General features: G+C 33.8%; 2 protein-coding genes across 4 annotated transcripts in view; one reads left to right on the plus strand and one right to left on the minus strand.

The window, feature by feature from the left end:
* Nucleotides 1-388: 388 nt before the first annotated feature.
* LOC145735135 (uncharacterized protein KIAA0930 homolog) overlaps nt 389-21,665 on the minus strand; it is a 30,940-nt gene continuing 9,663 nt past the window's right edge. The window contains exons 2-10 of one of the 2 annotated variants that reach the window (XM_081988905.1): nt 4,857-5,107; nt 4,636-4,796; nt 3,786-3,965; nt 3,455-3,697; nt 3,059-3,271; nt 1,880-2,066; nt 868-1,635; nt 649-798; nt 389-599 (exon numbers count right to left, since the gene is read on the minus strand). In XM_081988905.1, coding sequence (XP_081845031.1) covers nt 559-599; nt 649-798; nt 868-1,635; nt 1,880-2,066; nt 3,059-3,271; nt 3,455-3,697; nt 3,786-3,965; nt 4,636-4,796; nt 4,857-4,965 — 2,052 coding nt within the window. In that variant the 5' untranslated portion in view covers nt 4,966-5,107 and the 3' untranslated portion in view covers nt 389-558. The remainder of the gene's footprint in view (nt 600-648; nt 799-867; nt 1,636-1,879; nt 2,067-3,058; nt 3,272-3,454; nt 3,698-3,785; nt 3,966-4,635; nt 4,797-4,856; nt 5,108-21,665) is intronic. The other variant, XM_081988906.1, reaches the window with a different exon arrangement.
* Nucleotides 6,274-8,657, plus strand: LOC145735326 (uncharacterized). Of its 2 annotated transcripts, none has more exons than XM_081989170.1 (6): nt 6,274-6,766; nt 6,826-6,867; nt 7,017-7,111; nt 8,011-8,262; nt 8,318-8,472; nt 8,528-8,657. In XM_081989170.1, exons 1-6 carry the CDS (start codon nt 6,511-6,513, stop codon nt 8,553-8,555), a joined length of 828 nt encoding a protein of 275 aa, XP_081845296.1. In that variant the 5' UTR covers nt 6,274-6,510; the 3' UTR covers nt 8,556-8,657. The 2 variants fall into 2 exon arrangements, with proteins under 2 accessions (XP_081845296.1, XP_081845297.1); XM_081989171.1 differs by having other exon boundaries at nt 6,294-6,766; nt 6,826-6,858.

The raw sequence follows: 21,665 nt of genomic DNA on the forward strand, positions 1-21,665 counted from the left end.
ATAATAATAATATGTTTTTATTGTAATAAACCTTACAAAAGGCGAAGTTGAAGTCACAGACTTCCTATCTTAATCTAAAGATTTTGATCAGCTCAGGTAAACCAAAACTGGGAATATTCCTGTAAACAGTATTTGACATTCTAGTTGTTAATTATGTTCAAAATTGGAATTGAGTAAAATATTCTATTTAAAAGGCAATCAACCTGTTGGGGTAGTTATTTTGGAATGTATCAAAAAGTTCATGAATCTGCTTTAAAATAATGGTTTTTAATTTATCTTAACGTTGTCAAATGTGCATTTTTGTCAAATAGTTATAGCTTGAAGAAAAATCCAATAAGGTGTCAATGTTAGCTGTAATATGTGTGGAAAATAAAACAAACTAAACATACTTATACAAAAAAATTTATGTCAAACTGGATCGTTTACACAGTCTTGACTAGAATTGTACAACCATTTTAAAAGATTAGACAGAGAAACATGCAACTGCTAAATTAAATTGACGTTTCCCTGAAATTGCATGATTTAACAACAAACAAAAAAAATAGATTACTCGTTGTACTAGAAAGTCAGTATAGGGCTCTCCCTGTGATCGAGTATGTCTGGAATCAAACAAAATTACCATTTGAATTCCAGAGTGAATATACAAACCTTTGGCTATACTCCACCAAGGCAAAGTGACGTAAGTGAGGAAAGCATTCAAGGGGACACTTTGAGCCCTTTTATTCTCCTTCCAAAAGTGGAAGGTTTGAGTGAATCCTTTCATGGTCCATAAAGGGTTGTAGGCGCAGTCTCCTAATTCTGTTAAAACCCAGTCAATTAATAATAACCCTGGCTAATGTGGCTAAAACTTGAGTAAAAAAATCTTACCGTTTAAATGTTTTTTATTCAAATCGCACCAGTAGTAGATGCTGGTACCGTCAGGGGTGACTTTTTTCGGGGGGCCCTTATGCTGCTGTCCTTTACTCCCTAGTTTCTTCATACTTTTAGGAAGGGTACAGTAGCTGTAGATGTTTTTAACTGTTAGTTTGTTGTAGTTGCCGTCCAGATTTTTGTTGTTATTGCTCGGTTTTTTATTAGTGTGAAGTTCCACCTTTTTAGACGGGACAAAATTATTAACAATGTCCTTTTCTAGATTGCAATTTGCTTTATTATTGTCTGTATCTGATATGCCCATTTCCTGCACACTGGGTAATTCTTCTTTACCGTTTACAGTGACGTAGGGGTTTTCTGTGGTGCTTTTTTCCAGGGACGTATTGCTGCTTTTTAATGAGGCCCTGCTAGAAGGTCGATCTTCCAAACTATTCAGACTTATCGCATCATCAGCAAACTCAAACTCTGAGTTATATTTGCTTTTTCCTTTTGGGTCTTTGACTAGTTTGAGTTGTTTGTACTTTTTCTTTGACTTTTCCTTGCCCACCTCGTACTCTGATTGGTTGAGTAAATTGTTGACGTGTGGAGTGCAAGTGCATTTGTTTTCTGGCGGACCTAAGGGCGCTTTCAGGGCGCAATTCACCGGATCGGTGCAGGGAGGTCTTTCGTACATTTCGAGTAGGATAATGGAGCCTCGTTTGGTTTGGCGTTTAAAACAGCCGCAACAGCCCCCCGATTTGGATGTAGAAGCAGGACCGGACTGGCCTATAACAATAACAATAAAGTAATAAAGGGGTCTACGATTTTTAATTTCACTCTAATGTCTATTAGGCAGGGCGCTACTTGATGTTTAAATTTGCCTATAAGGTCCTGCTTCTACGGCCTTGTCACTTATATTTGTCACTCAAACCGAATCATGCAAAAATCAAGTCCATGCCAGTCAGACATGCAGTGAAAAATAGTTTAGGTGGCAACTTAAACTACTTGAAAAGCCCCAAATCTTACTCACCGTCTCGTAAATCTCCAGCTTCGATTTCGCTCACCCCATTATCCCAATTGTCCAACCCTTCGCTTTCTGAACGGGCTTTAACGTCCAACTTGGTTCTCCAACCACCTCTAACAAAATTGTTTATGTTTGCACTAGGATCACTTAGTCTTCTTTGAGATCTGTACAAATAGTAATCTTCTTGTTCATCCTAAAATAAAAATATGTTGTTTTTTTGTTTGCTAGTTTTTAAACTATAATATTTAAAACTGTTAAAATGCAAATATGTACAAAGCACCTTCACCATATGTCAAGTTTTATTTCAAGAAGATTTACAACTTGCATGATTTGTTTCAAATTTTATTATTAACAAACTCCAACATTTCTTATGATTCTACATTCATTAAATTTAGTTTTTTTAATAAGTGCAGTGTTTTACCAGTAAGATAAAGTAAAATTCAGTGTAACAGGTCAAAGCAGACGAAATCGCCTGTAAACCCACTTGGGAGTGAGAAAATTACTGTATTAAGCAAAGTTTTGGAATACCTAATCAATTTCCGATACCTTCCTGATAAAGATTAGAAGATTTGGTACAGTTAGAGAGCAAAACAGTGTCAAAGTTTGAACTCCCAGAAACACAATTTCAAAGGACAGTCAAGAAAAAAATCGCCTGTAAAACCCACTATTTGTAATTTACCAGTAATTCACCGGTCAATATTTTCTTGTAAAGTGGTGAATATATATTTTACCGGTAATTGACCCATCACTACTTAAAACTGATAAGCCCTTATCAAATTCTTGACATATGGTGAAGGCGCATTTTCTATACAGGATATTTTTTAACCTTTACAAGCTTTAAAGGATCAATATTTTCTGGTAAAGTGGTGAATATGTATTTTACCGGTAATTGACCCATCACTACTTAAAACTGATAAACACTTAACAAATTCTTGACATATGGTGAAGGCGCATTTTCTATACAGGATATTTTTTAACTTTTACAAGCTTTAAAGGGTCAATAATATTTTGATGATTATAAATAATCAAACTTTTATTTAAATTTCAAAAAATTATCCTCTAAAGCCTCTACAAGTACTTAATAATCATTTTGTGATACACAAATCAATTTGAAGAAAAAACTGAAGGTAATTAAATTAAATGAGTCAGTGGCGTAGAAGCAACACTTTTTTTTCCAATACATACCTCCCACTCAGAATCCCACATATCAGTGACGCAGAACCCAGGTTCAGAAGTGGGAGTTTCAACCCCTGATCCTTTGGGTTTAGTGACAGCCATTTCGGCGTGCCCTTTACCTTGAGGTCCTTTCATTCTCACAAATTCGCACCTTTGGGCCGTTGCATTGGAAAACAGACCAAACGTCATCCTCTGGGCCATTTTGGTACCCAAACTGGATTGCTAAAACAGTACAGACGCCACTGATCACTAAAAATAGCAGCGCATCATAATTCAGTGTCATTGTATCCGAATATATGACGTTCAAGTGATTTAATTGTTTTTATTATAGTAAAATAAGCAGTAGTATGTGGAATACCGGAATTTTTTGGTTCCGGATGTCCTGTGTGTAAAATATAGACGTACCCTGGCGTCGTAGACCTTTTTGAGAGCGTCATACCGGATGGAACCCAAGAAAATCACACCTTGTACGGTGCCCATTTTGTCCGAGGCCACCAGTTCCACGCACACCATTTCTCCATCCCTGACCAGGATATCTTGGAATACCTCGTCGAAGTTGTCAACCATGAAGCAGATGTGGGGGTAGGTGATCTCCTCCACGTCTCCTTTAGTATCCATTCTTCTTCTACTTGGAGATGCGTAGACTTTCTAATTACAGCAAACAGAGAGTTTGAATTTTTGCACTTAATTAGCTTGATTGATACTACATGAAATGCAAAAATTGTCAATTAATTACTTGAGAGTGTCTTTTGAGTACTTGAAGCTCCTTAGGACTGGTCCTAGTGCATATGGCTAAAGTTAACGTGTACTCAAACTGGTGGATAATAAGGTTGAGGTAAACCGTTTCCTCCCAATCAATATCCGGGTCTCCGATTGGCAGTTTCTTGCTGTCCTTCCGGAAAACGTCAACTTCAGTCTAAAATTTTCCAAATCTGCGTTATCTTTCCCATAAATTTATGGTTATAGTAATGGTAATAAATAAAATTTATACAGGGCAGAAGCCAAAAAGTTACATATTTGTCTGCTCTTAATGAGTTTATTAGTAGTTTATTTCCTTGTCAAACTCTGATTGAGGACTACATTTTGGTAACGTTTGGGACGTTGCGTATTGGTGGGTTATAAACCTTCCTGATTGGCCCCAAAAAGAATTATATCACTTTTATGATATTTAAAGGTATACACAAATGGGATTAAACGATAATCCGCAGCCAAATACTTTCTTAGTTAAGAAACTTGGTGAAATTTATTGCTTTATATTGTGGCAGTAAACAATTTACGACCAACCAAAAGTAAAATAATACAGTTATTTATTCAAATTTCGGTTCGTTTTGATCAAATTCGTGCTGGATTATGGCAAAATGCGACTTATCCCGTTGTTTTTTCAGGGTTTGTGGATTTGAAAAGATCAAAATTTATGGCGTTATGGCGTCTTAATGCGCAATTATGACAAGTACATTTTGTTCTTTCATTTCGTCACCAAATGCAGCTTAAAGTCCAGATTTTGTAGTTACACCTTTTTTTTCGCCTTCCTTGAGCTGACTAAATAATTTTGGCGCTAATCCAAATGTAATTTTTGAGTGACTTACCTCAAATTTAGGCAGATACCTAGGCGACCCTTTAACATGTTTTTTCCTTACAAAAAACAACAAATCATCACAATCAATGGTCGAATCGTTCTGGAACAGAAAATGCCTGACAAACAGGTCAGTCCAGTAAGTGGTACCTTGCAGCATGACGAATCCCGAATCTGGACAACACAAAACGCAATCTGGATTGATTTTTCCCGATTTTTTTCTTTAAAACTTACCATCCTTGAGCATCTGTCGCATTTCTTTAGTTCTCTGAAAGTTGATTTCTTCGAGGAGTTGTTCCAGGGCTGTGGGACTTTTCAGGGAAGACGTGTTAGCAAAAGCCATTTTACTGATGATTTCACCACAATTTCCACATGTTTGGGAAAACGATCGATAAGGGTGAGTTTTACGAGACACGCAGGCGTTTAAAATCGATCGGCCCTTTGTGGTTGTTGTGTAAGGGCGACAGGTGGCGTTATCTGCTACACTTTAATCCCAAATGAGTAAGCGGTCTTTTTTTGTAAGTTTTGTTTGTAATTTGTCAGGTTTTGAATTATGTAATGCTAAAAATATCAACTTGGGATCCAAATTTAACAGGGTGTTTGTTTTTTGATTGGATTTAAGGAACGCGCCTTAGTAGTGTTCATAGTATTTTAATTAGTAATTTTAATAGGAGGGAAAACATATTAAAAGTGTTTTAAATAACGTTGTAAATCAAATTTGTCAGTTTTTTTTAAGGGATTTTCTGAGATGATGCAGTCTCTAGAGGTGCTCTAATATAACCTTTCTTGGTTTAGCATTGTATTACAATCACCAACCTAAAAATCTGTAAAAAGCAGTTAAGATTACTAAACCGAACCTGCAGAAACCTAGAATGTCATTTTAGTATTTTAAACAGCTCAATAAGGTGTGTGTAATATGCAAACTTTAAACACAATACATACGCAGAAATATGCTAAAAGTAACGTTAACTTACCACTTATTCTGAAAAACAATCTAAAATGTCTGAAGAAGCCCTGAAAGTTTAGTGTTACAAAGGGGATGATTTCCTTAAAAATAGTTACAATTTTCTAGAGAGAAATATAGCCTGTCTAAAAATCTAGTAAATATATAGGGTGTTTGTTTCACAACAGGCAAGTTAGGACATGAAATACTAATAAAAGAGTAAAAAAGAGTAAGTAATTAGGGTCTCTGGCATATATTTCTTACTTTTCAAAATGGTTTCGTTGTTTTGCACTTTTATGGGATTCACAAAAAACAGAGCTGTAAGTGACAGCCAAATGTCAGGTGTCAAAATAGGACGTAATAATGTAATAGATAGGAAAAATCAAGAAGTAAACATTCACAAACGTTACATTCAAATGTTTCTATTGCACGTCACTCCATTTAAATTTGATCTTTGCTTTATCCAGTGAGTAATGACTCATTGTTAGTATCTATTCAAAACTAGTGAGTAATAAGCAAATTATTAAACAGTCATAGAAGAAACAATTTTTAATTTAGTCTAACTTTGAACAGACATAACAATAAACTTCCTAATTTTAAAATTGTCGGATTCCTCTAACTATCCAGTTTAATTAAGGTAGGAAAAATCCAATTTGTCATATCCGCGTTGAAGATTTCCAGGTGTGTAAACAATCAGGTTTGTAATAAAAAAAAATCCTGGAATTGGCATGACATCCAGGCAATACCACATCTATAGAGTTGTACGATCGAAGCACCCGATTGCATGTGGCTAGTCTCCGACGTTTTGAAGCTTTTCACATAAACAATAATAAACAATCGTGATTTGAAAGTGGCTCCTTACCTCATTAGCCTTTTAGCTACCGTCTGGATCGACTTTCAATCCAGTTAATCACGATCGGCGAACGAACGACCATCTTAACGAGAATGTATCCGGAATTTCCAGTTTTCCTAATGGCCTTGGCCCTTTTTCTACCTAATGTAAATAGTGATCGGAACGAGTATTGTTACGAAAAGTGCATGTCGGATAGGATACGATTAGGGAGTAGTACAAGTATCGACGCTTATTTAGAGTATCAAAAAGTGGTGGTCAAAGTGGAACCCAACGAAGTCAAACCAGGCTTAACTCATCCAGAATCGTCAATCAGACGACATTCTCGTGACTTAATTCATCCACAGAACGGTAAGACTTTTAAATCTGGAAAGTTTATTATTAAGTTATTAAGAACTTCTGGTTTGTAGCTTCGCCAAAGATTTATGTGGATCCCCAACCAGGTAATGAGGGTAAATACCTTTTTTAACTACACCCTACACTTATTAGGTCTGTTCGCAGAAAGAATCCAGAAGTCCAGCTATTGGCCGTTAGGCAGTTTGTTCTGCGAACAAACCTAAACACTTATCTAGATTAGGGTAAAAAAATCATTGTTTTGTAGGTCAATGCAAGTCTAAATCCAAATTAACCAAAGTGGGTTGCAAACCACGACCTCTTATTGTTGATGTGGTGGTTTCGAATCCCAGCATGGGAAAGGTAAGTTCCAGACACTAATTACGTCATTGGGAGGCTAATAACCTATTTCTGTTGTCTGGAAAAAACTTCCAGAATTTCACACGTTTCACTACCAGGAAATTTAAACGATTTTGATTGATGTGCATTAGTAAAAATATATAATCTGTTTTTCGTGGTAATCCACATTTAAAACTGAAAATGATTTTATGAGAAAATATTAATAAATAGACAAAAATTAGTAAAAACATTTATAATAGTATATTATTCAATGAGCATGTAATGATAGCTATTACTCACGAAGATGAAGTTTGACTTTTCAAGTATGTATCGTTATTTTATACCTCCATGGGATTGAATTTCACAGTTTCCAGGTTTGTACAGAATTAGGTCTGTTCGCAGAAGCAATCCCTGACTGGTTTCCAACTCAGATACAGTAAATGTCAAGTTTTATTGATTAAAGGCTCACGTGACTATGACGTATTTGTGACCAATGGATGTACCTATTTTTCTGATTACTAGTTGGAGGTTCTCTCTGCGAACAGACCTATTGAAGTGTCATAACTGACAAAATTCCAATCAAAAAGCTATTAAAATACCTTTGGAACTGTTTATACTGATTTTAACATGTTACAAATTCCAAAAATTCATTGATGAAGGTATAAAATGCATTCACAAGTTACTTTTCAACGATGTTTCGTTGTTTTGTATTTCTATGAGATTGAATTGGACAGTTTCTAGGTTTAGAACTTTGAAACGTATCACAAATGTTACATTCAAATCATTTATGTTTCTATTGTGACGTCAATCCATTTTACTTTGATTTTCACTATACAATTTTAAGTTACGTTATTGACAGGAGTTGAAGTACCTTAAGATTGTTGTTAGTAATTCCAGTGACACTCAAAATATCTCTATTCCAGATTATTCAAGAAAAAGTGGTAACCAAAAAATGTACAGGATTGTGTAAGCGAAATCAAAGTTGTATGGCTATGAGAACCATTAACGAGACGATACCGGTTCAATTGAAACAACCCGACGGTACCATCAAATGTTACAACGTTCAAGTACCATTTGACAAAAAATGCAAATGTCAATGTACGATTAAGGCGGAAGAGTGTAACAAAAAGCAAAAATTTGACAAGGAAAACTGTGCTTGTTCGTGCATTAATCAGGTATAGTTTGTGAGATATTGAAGTGGTTATTTTTGGATTTTACACCGATTTGCAGGAAGAAAGTTTACATTGTCACAGAAGGATAGCAAAAGAAAGCAGTCGCAGGCGGGGTCAGGTTCTACATTTTTGGAACCATCAAACTTGTTCTTGTGATTGTTTGCAACAACGTGCCTGTACTACTGGTACCGTTTGGGACAAGGAACAATGCGGGTAACTTTGAAGTCTGTTTTTTGTGCAATTTTTTGTTCAAGTCGTTTGTTTGTAGGTGTACGAAGAAAACTGAAAAAGGTTGAAGATGAAGAATTTGAATTTGAACTTCATCAAGCTGGCTGTCTATTTATTTTACTATTTTTGTATTTGTACACCTTTTTTAAATATATGGAAACATCACGAGACTTTCACCTTGCTTTATTTGAGGCTAATCCACCACTTAATCTCCACATGGCAATCGTAAAAACACGTTCTCATCTAGTGCTAAAAAGTACTTTCAAAGTTATATTTGCTAAGGGATAATCTGGTATTAACGTATTGTAATGAAACGTGGAGAATCGCTATGTTAAGGTGTGTTGCCTTTACCTACTTACCAAAAACCTTTTTTCGGTTTAATTTTATTAGACCCTAAGTAATACCGACTTGAAGGAAAAGAAGACCTCAATAAAACCCGTATTTGTGGATCTTCAATATGGGCCGGAATATTTATGACAAACGAAGTAAAATTGACGCTTTTATGGAGGTCCAAATTTTAGTGAAGCCATTAAAACTGCGGCACGAGGATCTTGACCCGTTTTTGGATTCAGTGAATGGACTAAAGTGAAGGAATATTTTCTATGAAAAAATAAATAGAAAGGGTCGGCCATGTTCCCGAGATATCGTAATTATTAATACCACTCCTGAGAGTTTAAATTGTTGTACAGTTTAATAAGAATCCATAGATTTCTACTTACCAATTCAATTTCAAACTTTTAAGCTTAGTTTTAAGGCAATTCAATCAAGCTTGCTTAAAATCAGTGTTATAGTTAATAGAGTTGTAAATCATATTAAATGATTGTTTATAGGTTAATGAGTAGAAATTGGACAGTCGTAATGTGTATTTGATTATTTTGAGCATATTTCAACCTGTTATAAAGTTGGCAACTGTCAAATACCACTCCATGAAACTATAAAACTACAAAATTTGTCTAAAAGCAATACAATCAGTGTCACTCATATTATTGTGGTTTTTATAGTTGTATGACTTATTTTTTGGCAAAAAACAACTCAACATTAAACTGAATGCTTGTTTATATGTCTGTGAATAAAATTTTGACATACAAATGAATGTTTAGGACACATTTTGATGTTCCAAACGTGTAACTATCAAAATCTGATCCATTAAACTATTAAACTTGAAAAGCGTTTAAATTATTGTTGAATGTACTTCATAGCTTCATAAGTTAAATTTTGATAGATGACACGTCGATTTTAAAACCACTCTGTAAAGCTGGAAAACTATCATGCAAGTATCTGCCAACTTTTATATGGTTCTTGGTAGTTAAACTTGTGCTTTTAAGATACATTTTGAGTTACGGAAGTCAAAAAACATGGAAACTTCCTTAAATTGTAAAGAAAAATGTTTCTTCAGGAGATTAGTTGTGTTTTTAGTATCCTGTACTGTATAGCAAAGTCAGTATTAAACATTTCCTATTTTTAGGTACCTCTACTAAGATTATACACACGAAACGTGATCGTAAATCAAATTTTCCAGAAACTAGGAACCCACGTAAAATCAACATTACTGCGATGTACGATAAGACAATGGGTTCGTAATTCTTATATTGACGTTCCTGTTAAGACATTTTAAACCATAACAAGGCTTTTTACATTATTGTGATAATCATCTTGATCATACAAAGTGTGATCCTTGACCAAACAGATGCGATAATACAAAGACGCTAAATATCTCGGGAATTGCAAATCGTGCATGGGAAGTCGTTCAACCGATTCCAGTTTTCTTTGAGTTGGATAGAAAAATGATAAGAAGAAGAGTTACGATCGTCGTTGTGTTTTTTTCTGTGGAAATTACAATGCTCCTTGATATGTTTACACGCGGTTCGGTGTGTTTGTGTAAGGAAAACGGAAAGGCACTCGAACCCGTTAATACCAGCGTATTTATTTTCAATATTAATCGTTTCTACGTATGCCCTGACTCTTTGATGTGAACGAATATTGGAAACATCAAAAGATGATAACGGGATTAGCCGTAATCCTGTACGCTTTGTCGGCTAGATACAGCCCAGAATTGATAACTCGTTTGATATATAGATCCGCAAAATATGCCGACCAAATCCTAAGCACAATTTTCTGACTGATAATGACAAATCAAGTTTTTCTATTATTTTCAAAATTATTACTCAATATCTACTATCCAGTAAAATTGTTAAAACTGTCAGTTCAAACACTCATATTAAGTCTATATATTGTATTGAAACAATTTACTTTCTTAAACTAATTTGTGCTTACAATTATGAATTATGGTAAGCAAATATGAACTTTCTTGACAATTGCCTTGGATTATTTCAATTTGCTATAACTATTCTTAAATTATATTTTCCTAGCAGTGCACTAATCTCTTTAACGCTCGTCATTGCTTCCTAATATAAAGTCCGTCTCAGGGCTAATGGCAGTGACGTAATAGTTGTCGTTCCTTTTCTAATACTCGTGAATTGAGCCAGATGGAAATTTGACGTCATTAACGTATGTTATTTACGAATTTTTAAATTCCTAAATGTTCGTGCTACAACATCACGTCCGTAATGTGACAATGTGTCATCTGACAAACTATCAAAGACTTACTTTTGATTTGAATCTTTTTCACCTTTAATTTGAATTTTTTGATTTGCTTTTTATTTTGAGTACTTGTATTTGTAATTTTAATATTACAATTATATTCGTTTTTGGATTTGGATTTTGACAGAAAAATCAAATTCCTAAGGTGAAAATTTGAAAAAAGTTTTAATTGAATAGTACCAAAATGGTGGTGATTATCCAGTAATCCACACAGTCTCAGAAAAACTAATTTTCAGGTAAATTTTTGTGCACTTTTCCAAAAAACTCTCCATAACTAGCTTATTTGAAACAATCTGCATAATTACACCATATAACAAAAGAAAGCTAATGAATGTGGCTATCACGTGACGTTGAGCGGGCAGGTTTAAGTTGCACCGTTTGACCGCTAGAGGTTGTCAAAGTTGACTCTAGTATTTCGTTGTTTTTCTTGAATATCTCAGGATTTCTTGACGACTTAAAATCTCTTTAAGGTTTATTGCCTACACCCGTAAAATGTCCTAAAGACTTTATTACTAAAAGATTACAGCGGATAACCAGCTTTGTCGTAAATTTACCATTTAAAGCCCGAGTTTTACTACTTAAAATCAGTATCAAAATCCTTAAAGGTTACTGATCTATTGTATAGGCACCCTGTCCAGGTAATGCCTATCATTAAGGGCGCTAAAAATCTCTCTTTTACGAACACAAATCCTTTAAATTTGCATAGACACTTATACCTTGTAATCTTGTAAGCAGTTCCATTATAATAGTCATCTGAGAAGCTTAAACGGTATTTTGGCATACAAATTAACCACTTTTTCAACGAATTTGAAGGTAATTCTGGGTAGTAAAACAATGTACACTAACCAAGTAAACACTTTTGTGCTCAGTAAAGTATCAGCAATTTAATTTAATGGTAATAAGAATTATTATTGCCAGCTAACTTAAACCAAAATTAATTAGTTAAATGCTCTCTTATTTGACAAGCTACAAAAAGTGTAAATAAAGGAAATTGTAGGAAATTTTATCCTCTACAAGACTGTATTAAGGTCTTTTTGCATTTAAGAAACTCCTTAAGGAGTTACAAAGCCAAAATTGACAGGATGCACCAAACTGTTTTATAAACTAACTCTATTTCGACTGAGCGTAGCTCCGTTATTTGAAGAGCCACAAAACAAAGTGTAAAGTAGAGGAAAGTTGTAGTCACTGCTGACTAAATTATAGATTGATAGGTTAATTTACCAACAAATTTTTTAATTACTAACTATAACTCCATTAGGAAGGAACTTATTATATCAGCTTTAAAAGGAATCACCCCTAGTTTGCTGTGGTATTAAAATAAGACAATCTTTTAATTACCTTGCTGAAGTGAAAATTCCTGCTGATTTATTGCCATTGTTTGTATGAAGATTTTCATGTTTTAGATTAATGGATGTTTGAATTATGAGTGGGAATTGCAGTTGCAAAATTATTAAATTAACTTTTTGATTTAAAAAAATTTAAAATTTAGTCTTAGCAGGTTGGTTTAAACAGAGATTTGGGACAAAAAATACTTAAATTTTGGGAGTAAATCACTGTATTTAGGTCTGGTCTGTATACGTATCCAGCTCTAGTTAATCTATACCCTGTACATTTTTATAGTGTGAAACGCTTGATACGTAAATATTTTATTATTTACCAGGGGTAAACAGTTTTGTTTGTTTTTCGGTTCCGTACGAGATAAAGCCTGGTCGTACTTTGTAAAATTGAGACTGAGAAACATGGAACTATCGTGTCGTACATGGGTACCTATGTAAACCAAACCTAATTGCGTGTTATACGCAATATAAACCGAAAACGGAATCGAAACTCGAGTGTTTTGGGGTAAATCAAAGGGCCGGAAAAGGGTCCCGAGGGTGTCGTTTTCTCAAACTGTGCAGTTTAAGTGTGTGACGACCCTGTTGGCAAATAACTTTACGAAAATATGTGGTTTTGAGAGGAAATTAACAAGTCCGTTTCTTTGTTTCTCCCTCGACAGAAGAAAAGTTTTCTTTTCTGACCCTTCAAGTCGTTTTTCTGTAATTTTTTGGGATTCCTCAAATTCTCTTGGAAAGTGAAGATTTTTTAGTACCGTACGTCCAAAAATAAGCCTAATTTTCTGTATGAAAATGGTGAAAATGAGACATGGAAATTTCATGAAAATTTGGTCTTCTAGGTTATGATTCTTGACCAGCTTTAAATGTCAATAAATTACAGGGTGGTCTAGTTTAAAATGTCAATAACTCACCATTTTAAACCCATCAAAAAATGAGCTGACATGCATTATGTAATTTTCTTGAAAAATACAAAAATTTCATAAAATGTCGGTTTTCTGTCATAACTGTCAGACTGTTGGAGTCAAATTTAGAACTTATGAAATTAATACTCACTATGTGATATTAATGATGTTTGTCAACGGTTGTTTTCAAAAATGACAGTTTCTTATAATTTGCTTGGTCAAGTTGAAAAAGAATATAACTCATATATAATTCTGATTTAAGAGTTATTACGTTTAAAGAACCAAAACCAACCCAACCCAACTTAAAAATTGTCTGGGAAACTGTGAAAATTAACTTAAGAAGCTAAAAAAATTTCTTTGCAATCAGTTTTCATAGTTTCCAGATAAATTGTAAGATCTTCGTCTTGATTTCCGGACTGTTTTAACGCTTGAAATTCTATTCTTCTGGTATTTCTAGTAGTAAATAACAAGTTTTGAGACTATTTAGTACAAATTTAGACTCTCACAAGTCTTGAATGTTCAGTTTTACCCTACTTATAGTCTAAAAAATTGTACTTAAGTAAAAATTAGTCCAAAATCCTGTTTTTAAATAAAATAACCCAGGTAGACAGTGGTAATTTCCCCAGACTGGTAATTATTAAACTCATTAAGTAGATAGGTATACAGGGTGGATTTATGATCATACTGAGATTTGCTGCTTCGCTTTTTTGCGATTTAATTTCAGGACACCCTGTACAAAACATGAATTGAAATTGGTGCATAAAATTCAAAGCAGGGTGTTTAGTTTAGTTTGAACTGTAAAAATTTTTGAAACGTAATTAAAATCGCGAAAAAACTATTCAAATTTGTACAGGATGTTCAATTACAAAAAGTTGTGTTTTTCTGTGTGAAAACTGGGGACACTCTGTCTGAATTATGTTTATAAAGTAGAAACACGACAGGTGTGAAACGTCGCGTAATATACCGAGCGTTCTAAAAAATACAACTTTCCAAATTTCAGTTTCAGAGAGTTAGAGCAAAAAACCGATTTTTTAAACTGAAATTTGGACAAATGTATCTTTTTTAGGAAGCGTTTCTCAGGAAAATGACATAATACATGTCAACTTATTTTTTGATAGGCTATCAAATGATACATTTTTAACACTTAATCACCCTGTATTTCATTAAAATAGCGTTTTTCGAGGATAGTTTATCGAGGGAAGGGAGTTATCAAGAGAAAGAAACACATAATTTGACAAAAACCTGCTTTTGTCAACCAGTATTCAGACATCTGGTATATTAAACTTAGTCATGAAACTAGAAAAGAAAAAATTTTATTTTTGGATAGTTTTTTTGATTTTTTTGCACCGTTTTCATGAAAATGGCAACAAAAATCGAAATTTTCCAAATATTAAAAATCATAAAATTTAGTTTATTGAGCTTAGAGTAAAATGGCTTGCTCATACCTATTTTAGTATTTTAGAAAATAGGCCAATTTTAATTTTAAAAAATGTTTATCCAATATTTTTAGTAGTAGTAGTTTAATAATTTACTAATTTTAAAACAAACAACCGTAAGTTTTGGAGGTGATTTAAAAACTCAGAACCCTGTATATTTTTGAACAACCTGATGGTTGCTTCTTTTATCTTACCTTACTTACCTTACATAGCCTTAAATTAAATTTTCAACAGTTTGGAAGGGATGAAATCAATAAAAAGCACATTTTCATTGCAAATATTTAATTCCGACAATAACAAAACTCTAAAATTTAACCGTTTACATTGAATAAAGCTACCCAACAAAAAATGCTACTAAAAAGCACAATTTTAGCTTTTAGTAGAATTTTTTTTCTTTGGTTTGAAAAACAATTGTTGTTAATTACGTAACACTAACATTATTGCAATAAAAAATACAGACACAGAATGTTTCGTCACTTCCCAGTTAGCAACCAATGACGTTAAAATACGACTAGAATACGTCACTTAAATTAGTTGTATTGCAAAAAGTTACATAGTACGTTACAATTTAGTCACAATAGAGAACTTGCTACCAAAAAAACACTTGAAAAGTTCCCTATTAATATGACATTCGAATGTTAAGTTGATCTTTAATAACGCCAAAGGGAATGAAATGTCATTTTTTTACGTAATTTAGACGTAACATAAATTTGCTAACTGGGATCACAAATAAGAGTTCACCTACGAGTTAATCACATATTTTTGGGTTATCTATTAACAGTAATTTCAGGTATATTAAGTTAAGCGCTAGTCGCGCAACCGCGGGGGGCCCCGGCCCAAATGGGGCCCCTTATGTTTGGCAACACTGCAAACTCTAACGTTTTTGGATTAAAACACGTTATAAAAGTATATGCAGTTGTTATAGGTATATAAAGGTGACTAAAGATTGACGGGGGGGACCATCAAAATTTTTGCGGGGGGGCCCATAATTAAGTCAATGCCCCTAATAAAAAATTGCACAAGTGTGGTATTTACCACTCACTAGTGTTGAGGACACATTTTTCACAAGGAAATATGCAATATCGTGAAAACCAATTCAATTTCATCTTAAAGTTTCCTTTAAGATGCCTTTTCGCGCCTTTTCTTACATATTTGTGCAAGACAATTATAAAGTTGTTAAAGAAAGCAAACATGAGTATAATGAACACAAAAAATCATGGTTTCTGTTAACCTAAACTTTACTAAAATTGGGCTCCATTAGGTTCTTATGGCACTCTTGGGACTTCATATAGTTACAGTAAACCAGATGAATACATTTTTAGTAAAACGAAAGTTAAGAAACGGACTTGTGTGTGAACATTATGGATGTGAGCTTTCCCCTTACAATACAATTGTTTACAACACTGTCGGTATTATCAAATCCACATTTTACTATCAACTTGATGACTGCATGAATTCTTGCACTGAAGCCTGAATCTGATCGAAGATGTGTTGTTGCTTCAACTCTTCCAACCTTTTCTTCTCTTGGTTACGTTCCTTGGCTCTGCGATTTTGAAACCAAATTTTCACTTGTCGTGGTGTCAGTTTCGATGCCTCCGCCAGTTCATGCGTCTTTGCGTTATCGATGAATTTGTTGACGAATTGGAAATATCTTTCCAGCTCCATACGTTGATAATCGCTGTAGACCGAACGATACTTGTCTTTGGTTCGAGTTTTGCCTGCAACAACAAGAAAAGATACATTAGTAAAGATCAAGTAGGTTTTTCACAAATTTTATACTAAAATGCAAACAAAAGTGTTATTCATGTGCTGCTCAAAATGGCATCTCAGATGCAAAATTCCAAAATGGCCGGTATATGTCATTTGGCATCAAAGCCAATTCTTTGTAAATATACATTTTGTATAAGATTAGAGCGATGTTGCATTTGAGGTTCGGTACCCCCACCCAAAATGTACCCTCGTACCGCTTCGTTATTTACATTTCGGGTACGATTAGGACAATACTCACGTTGTCAGGTGCTTGGGAGGGTTCGTTATCTGCCTCAACAAACATTTGCCGACATTTTTCATCTCACCGCCCACTAATCCCGTCTAATCTTCCCTATCGACTCGTTATCAAAGGTAAATGATACGAAAAGTCTGTCTTGCCGCTCTGCACGAACGATTATACGTGAGTTTCTATTATTTCTTGTAAAAGTGAGCGTAAGAGCCAAAAGGAATAAAATAAAGAGAAAAGTCACTTGATTGTCAACTATCAGTGAGTAGTTTGTGATTTTTGATCAAAAAACAACCCACTGCACTATTTGTTTTGTGATTTGTGATAAACCAATAGGCCTGTCCAACAAATTTAAATTTTTTAAAAAATTGTAAGTTAGTTTAAATGTTGAAAAATTGGAAAATTAGTACAATAATTTGTAATGAATATTGTTTCAACTCAATATCATGTAACAAAGGTTTTACAATAATAATTACATGTGCCTATGCTGTTCTGTTCAATTTTCAGTCAATTTTGTTATATTAATACACTACATTTTGAAATATACCGACAATGCCTCAAAATACTCTCAAATGCCTTATAATACCTCAAAATGCTTCGTAATAATGGAAAAGTGGCCATATTCACCAAATTGTATCAAACTGATAAATTTAACAATCCATAGCAACAGAGTGTTAGAGTTATCCACTGATGGTGGTTAAATTATAAAACTGGCCTTTTGGTTAAAATTCTAATAATAAGAATTCAGTTCAGTTTCTTTCTAGTACTGAAAGGCATCTTTACAGTAAAATTTACACTTTGTAACTATTTAAATGACTTTTTCAGTCATCTAACTGGTAAATGTCAAAGAAACCACACGCCCTCGTTTCTTTTTGCTTATTATTATGCCCACGTCCAGCAGTCAATGTAACCATTGAAACAACCATCAAGTTGACACAGTTACATCCCAATAATGGGTTGTTTTTGGCGTGACTTACAAGAAAAATCCTGAAAACGATGACAGCAGGCAGGCAATAAATTACTAGAGGCACGTCAAAAATTAAAGCGTGCTGATGTCAATAATGGATAGTGTTGGGTTGGCACAGCTTGGCCTCCCCCCTTCACCCCCTTTACTAGAAGCCCAGAATTTACGTCCCTTTTTATAGTTTTGTTTTATTATTTGGTGTTTTAATTTTACGGGTATTGTGAACATTAAACAGTTTAATTGTCTAGGGGCGCCACTAGATTTATGTTTATTTTTTTGGTGGGAATTAAGAAAAAATAGTTTGAATAGGTACAGCAAAAGAAACACAAACATATTACATAAATCGCGAATGTGGAATTAACAGGGGGCGGTTGCCGCCGCCGAGACCTCGAAACGACACAGGGTAATAGCGTCAATGGAGCCCTGGGGACGCATAACCTCAAACTGCGGGGGATGAACCGCACCCTGGCAATTACACAACGATACAGTCGTTTTTGATGTTGTGTGCATTTCCGACCCTTAACTGTCTTGTCTTGAAAAATGTCGTTGCCAACTGTTTCGATTTAAATCTGTTTGATTAACCAATTAGCAAACATGAATTTAAGGTCCAATTTACAAAACAAAAACGTCAGACATTCCTGACAGCTAGATTAAAACACTTAGTACATTTGACATCAAATACAATGCAGTGTCATGTCAGATAACTTATCGTGATAATCTGTCGTAAAAAGCCTATCAAATAATACTGGGCGACAAAAGATTCGGAACTTTGTTTTGAGCCCAGACCTGGTAGAAGGATTAGAATTTTGACGAAAATGTATAAAATAAGGGTTATTCATATTTGCATGTGTGTGGATTTAATCTAGCAGTTAAATCCGCCCAACTATTTTGACTTGTAAATTGTAAATCATTGTAACTTTTATGGTATGAGTAGATAAAACCTGTTTGGTTTGAGCAATTCAACGATTAACGGCTAATCAATGGCAAGAAGTCTTTGGGTTGGAATTTTTTGATCGTTAATTTGTTGGTTGACACACACCGGATTGATTTATTGAATAAGAGTGCGTAATATGGCCTCCAGGTAACCATAAAAGCCAAATAGGCATTAAAAAGGCTTAGAGTCAGGGTCGTAAAGCGTTCTGGTTGGCCCTTTACGATGCTGGCTCGGACCAATCTGACCGCCAGAAATTTTATAGGATGCCAGATCTCTCGGCTTTTATTCTCAACGATATGTTAAAATTCCTTAAGAGGAGCGGTCGAATAAAAACGCTTTTTGTGTCATTATACACTTTTTTAACACGTAATTATTAAGATTTTTTTAATTAAGCTCCCAAGTTTGGAGAAAATTTGTTTGGGTACCATAAATATTTTACCACGTTTACGTTACATCCGGTATGTTGATAACACGGCCACGGTCGAATTTTTGTGATCATCTTGTACAGACTTCCTCAGAAAACAAACAAGTTCAATGTTTAACTAGTCAACCTCAAACAATTTAGCAAATTTACTTTTTTTGGTTAATTTTAGTGGTTTAATGCAAACTAAGTCAAATATAGGAAAAATTTTTACTTTAATATTCCTAAAAATCTTTCAACTAGAAAATGGGTGTAAACCATCATCAGTTTCGTGTACCCTCTCACTTTTTGCCTTGTAACTCATTAAGGAAGCCCTTAAATGCAAAAACACCTTAATATAATCTTGTAAGGGCTAAAATTTTGTGCAACTTTCGTTATTTACATTTTTTTGTAACCCTTTAAATAACGAAGCTACGCTTAATCAAAATAAAGTTAGTTTAAAAAAGCCCTTTGTTGCAGCCTGTCACTTTTGCTTTGAAACTCTCTAATTTAATTTTAAAGGTCACGTGAGACATTTTTTTAAAGTCAAAATTGTATAATTTGAAATGTCAAAAAATCATTTAGAAGATCACGTGACCGTTTCTCCAAATAATGTTTTTCTAAAGTCACGAGACTTCTTTTGAGATACGAACGGTTTTGTAATTATTTTAATTTTAAAATTTAATTTTAAAGGTCACGTGAGACTTTTTTTTACATGAAAACAAACTTCTGAAGAATGCATTTAAGGTAAAAACGGTCACGTGACTGTTTCTAAGTTTCAAAGAATGTTTTTTTAAAGTCACGTGACTTCTTTTGAGATAACAACGGTCATGTGATTATTTTTAATTATAAAATTTAATTTTAAAATTCACGCGATTCTTTTTGCATTTTTACTTTTAAGCTGGAAACGGTCACGTGGCTATTTTCTTTAAATGTCAAAATTGTGTAATTGTCAATGTCAAAATATTCTTTAGATAATAATGTTTTTTTAAAGACACGAGACTTCTTTTGAGATAACGGTCATGTGATTATTTTTAATTATGAAATTTAATTTTAGAATTCACGCGATTCTTTTTGCCTTTTGGCCATTTTAAACGTCAAAATATTATTTGAATAGTCACGTGACCGTTTCTAAAATTAAACTGATATTTTTTAAGTTACTTGACTACTTTTAAGCTGGAATAGGTCACGTGACTATTTTTTTAAATGTCAAAATATTTTTTAAAAGGTCACGTGACTGTTTCTAAGTTTCAAATAATGTTTTTTTAAAGTCACTTGTGATTATTTTTAATTATGAAATTTAATTTTAAAGTTCACGCGACTCTTTTTTTAAGTTATGTGACTACTTTTAAGCTGGAAACGGTCACGTGACGATTTTCAATCGTCAAATTTAATTTTAAAAGTCATGTGGTTTCTTAAGATTAAAAATGGAATTTATAATGTCACGTGACGCTTTAAATCTCGAAGGTCACGTGACTTTTTTTAAGATTAAAAATAGAATTCATTATGTATTAAGTGGTTTAGTGTTTAGTGAATGAGTTAAATTCACCACTGATTTACGCTATCAAACTGAAAAAGCGGAAATTGGTAAAACAAAAATCAGGATTTATCAGTTGTATTGTTCAAGAGTTGAGTAACAAATAATACTTTTTTTTTTAAAAAAGATTTAAACTAAGTGCCTATTACCAAAGATTGGAAAATCTCCTAAAATTTGGGCTGGTACCAATTTACGACCCTTTTCCCGTTACGCTACTCAAATTCTTTCAAAAAAAAGACGGAACCGAGTTTTATTGGTGAGGCAATTCGTTCCAGAACCACTTTGTCCCTTTTTTCGGCAAAGCATCAAACCTTTTCTACAATAAGGCAATATAACGTTGTTTGCCGACGCTACGTCTCTATTTTGACCAGAAACGTGACAAATGACCAAACGTTTTACATAATAGTTGTCCTGACTGTCTACAGTGTCTACCTGAATTGGTGCCCATAGATTTGTCGGTGTTTTAGGTGTTAATGGCACCCCCGCCTGTGTTGACCCACTTAAGATGTTGGCACGTTTTCACAAAACAACATGTCAATTATTTTAGTAAAATGCAGAAAATGTGCGGTAGTAAATTACAAAGGCTTTAATTGGTATCGTAACTTTGAAGAGGTTAATATTTGTACCGCAAATATAAATATATAAACGTAATAAAAGTATAGATATGTAAGTAATGAGAAACTTCATAAAACAATAAAATTTATGAACTAGCCCCATTCATAGTGAGGTTTTCACCTACTCTCGAGATTTATGAACTTATTGATTTATTCCTGCAATTTAATCAAAATATACACTTAAAATGTAGTAATAACGAGTTTACACTCATGTCAGTGCTAAATCAGTTTTTTGATTAATTAGTGATTTTGATAGTTTCAAATCTCAATAAATCCACTTCTGAGGAAGCATTTCAGGAGTCAAAAACAAATTGAATTTAGCTCAAAAGAAAGTTAATCCTGTTACCTAAAAGGATTATTCAAAAATATTCGTATTTTTGGGGTTCCAACCACTTGAAAACTGTGATGATGGACGTGTATAGAACAGAAACTTTGCTAGTAACAATTAAAATGTTTGATT

The sequence above is a fragment of the Ips typographus genome, linkage group LG11 (genome assembly GCF_016097725.1).
Source record: "Ips typographus isolate SLU linkage group LG11, UJ_Ityp_2.0, whole genome shotgun sequence".
Taxonomy (NCBI): Eukaryota; Metazoa; Arthropoda; class Insecta; order Coleoptera; family Curculionidae; genus Ips; species Ips typographus.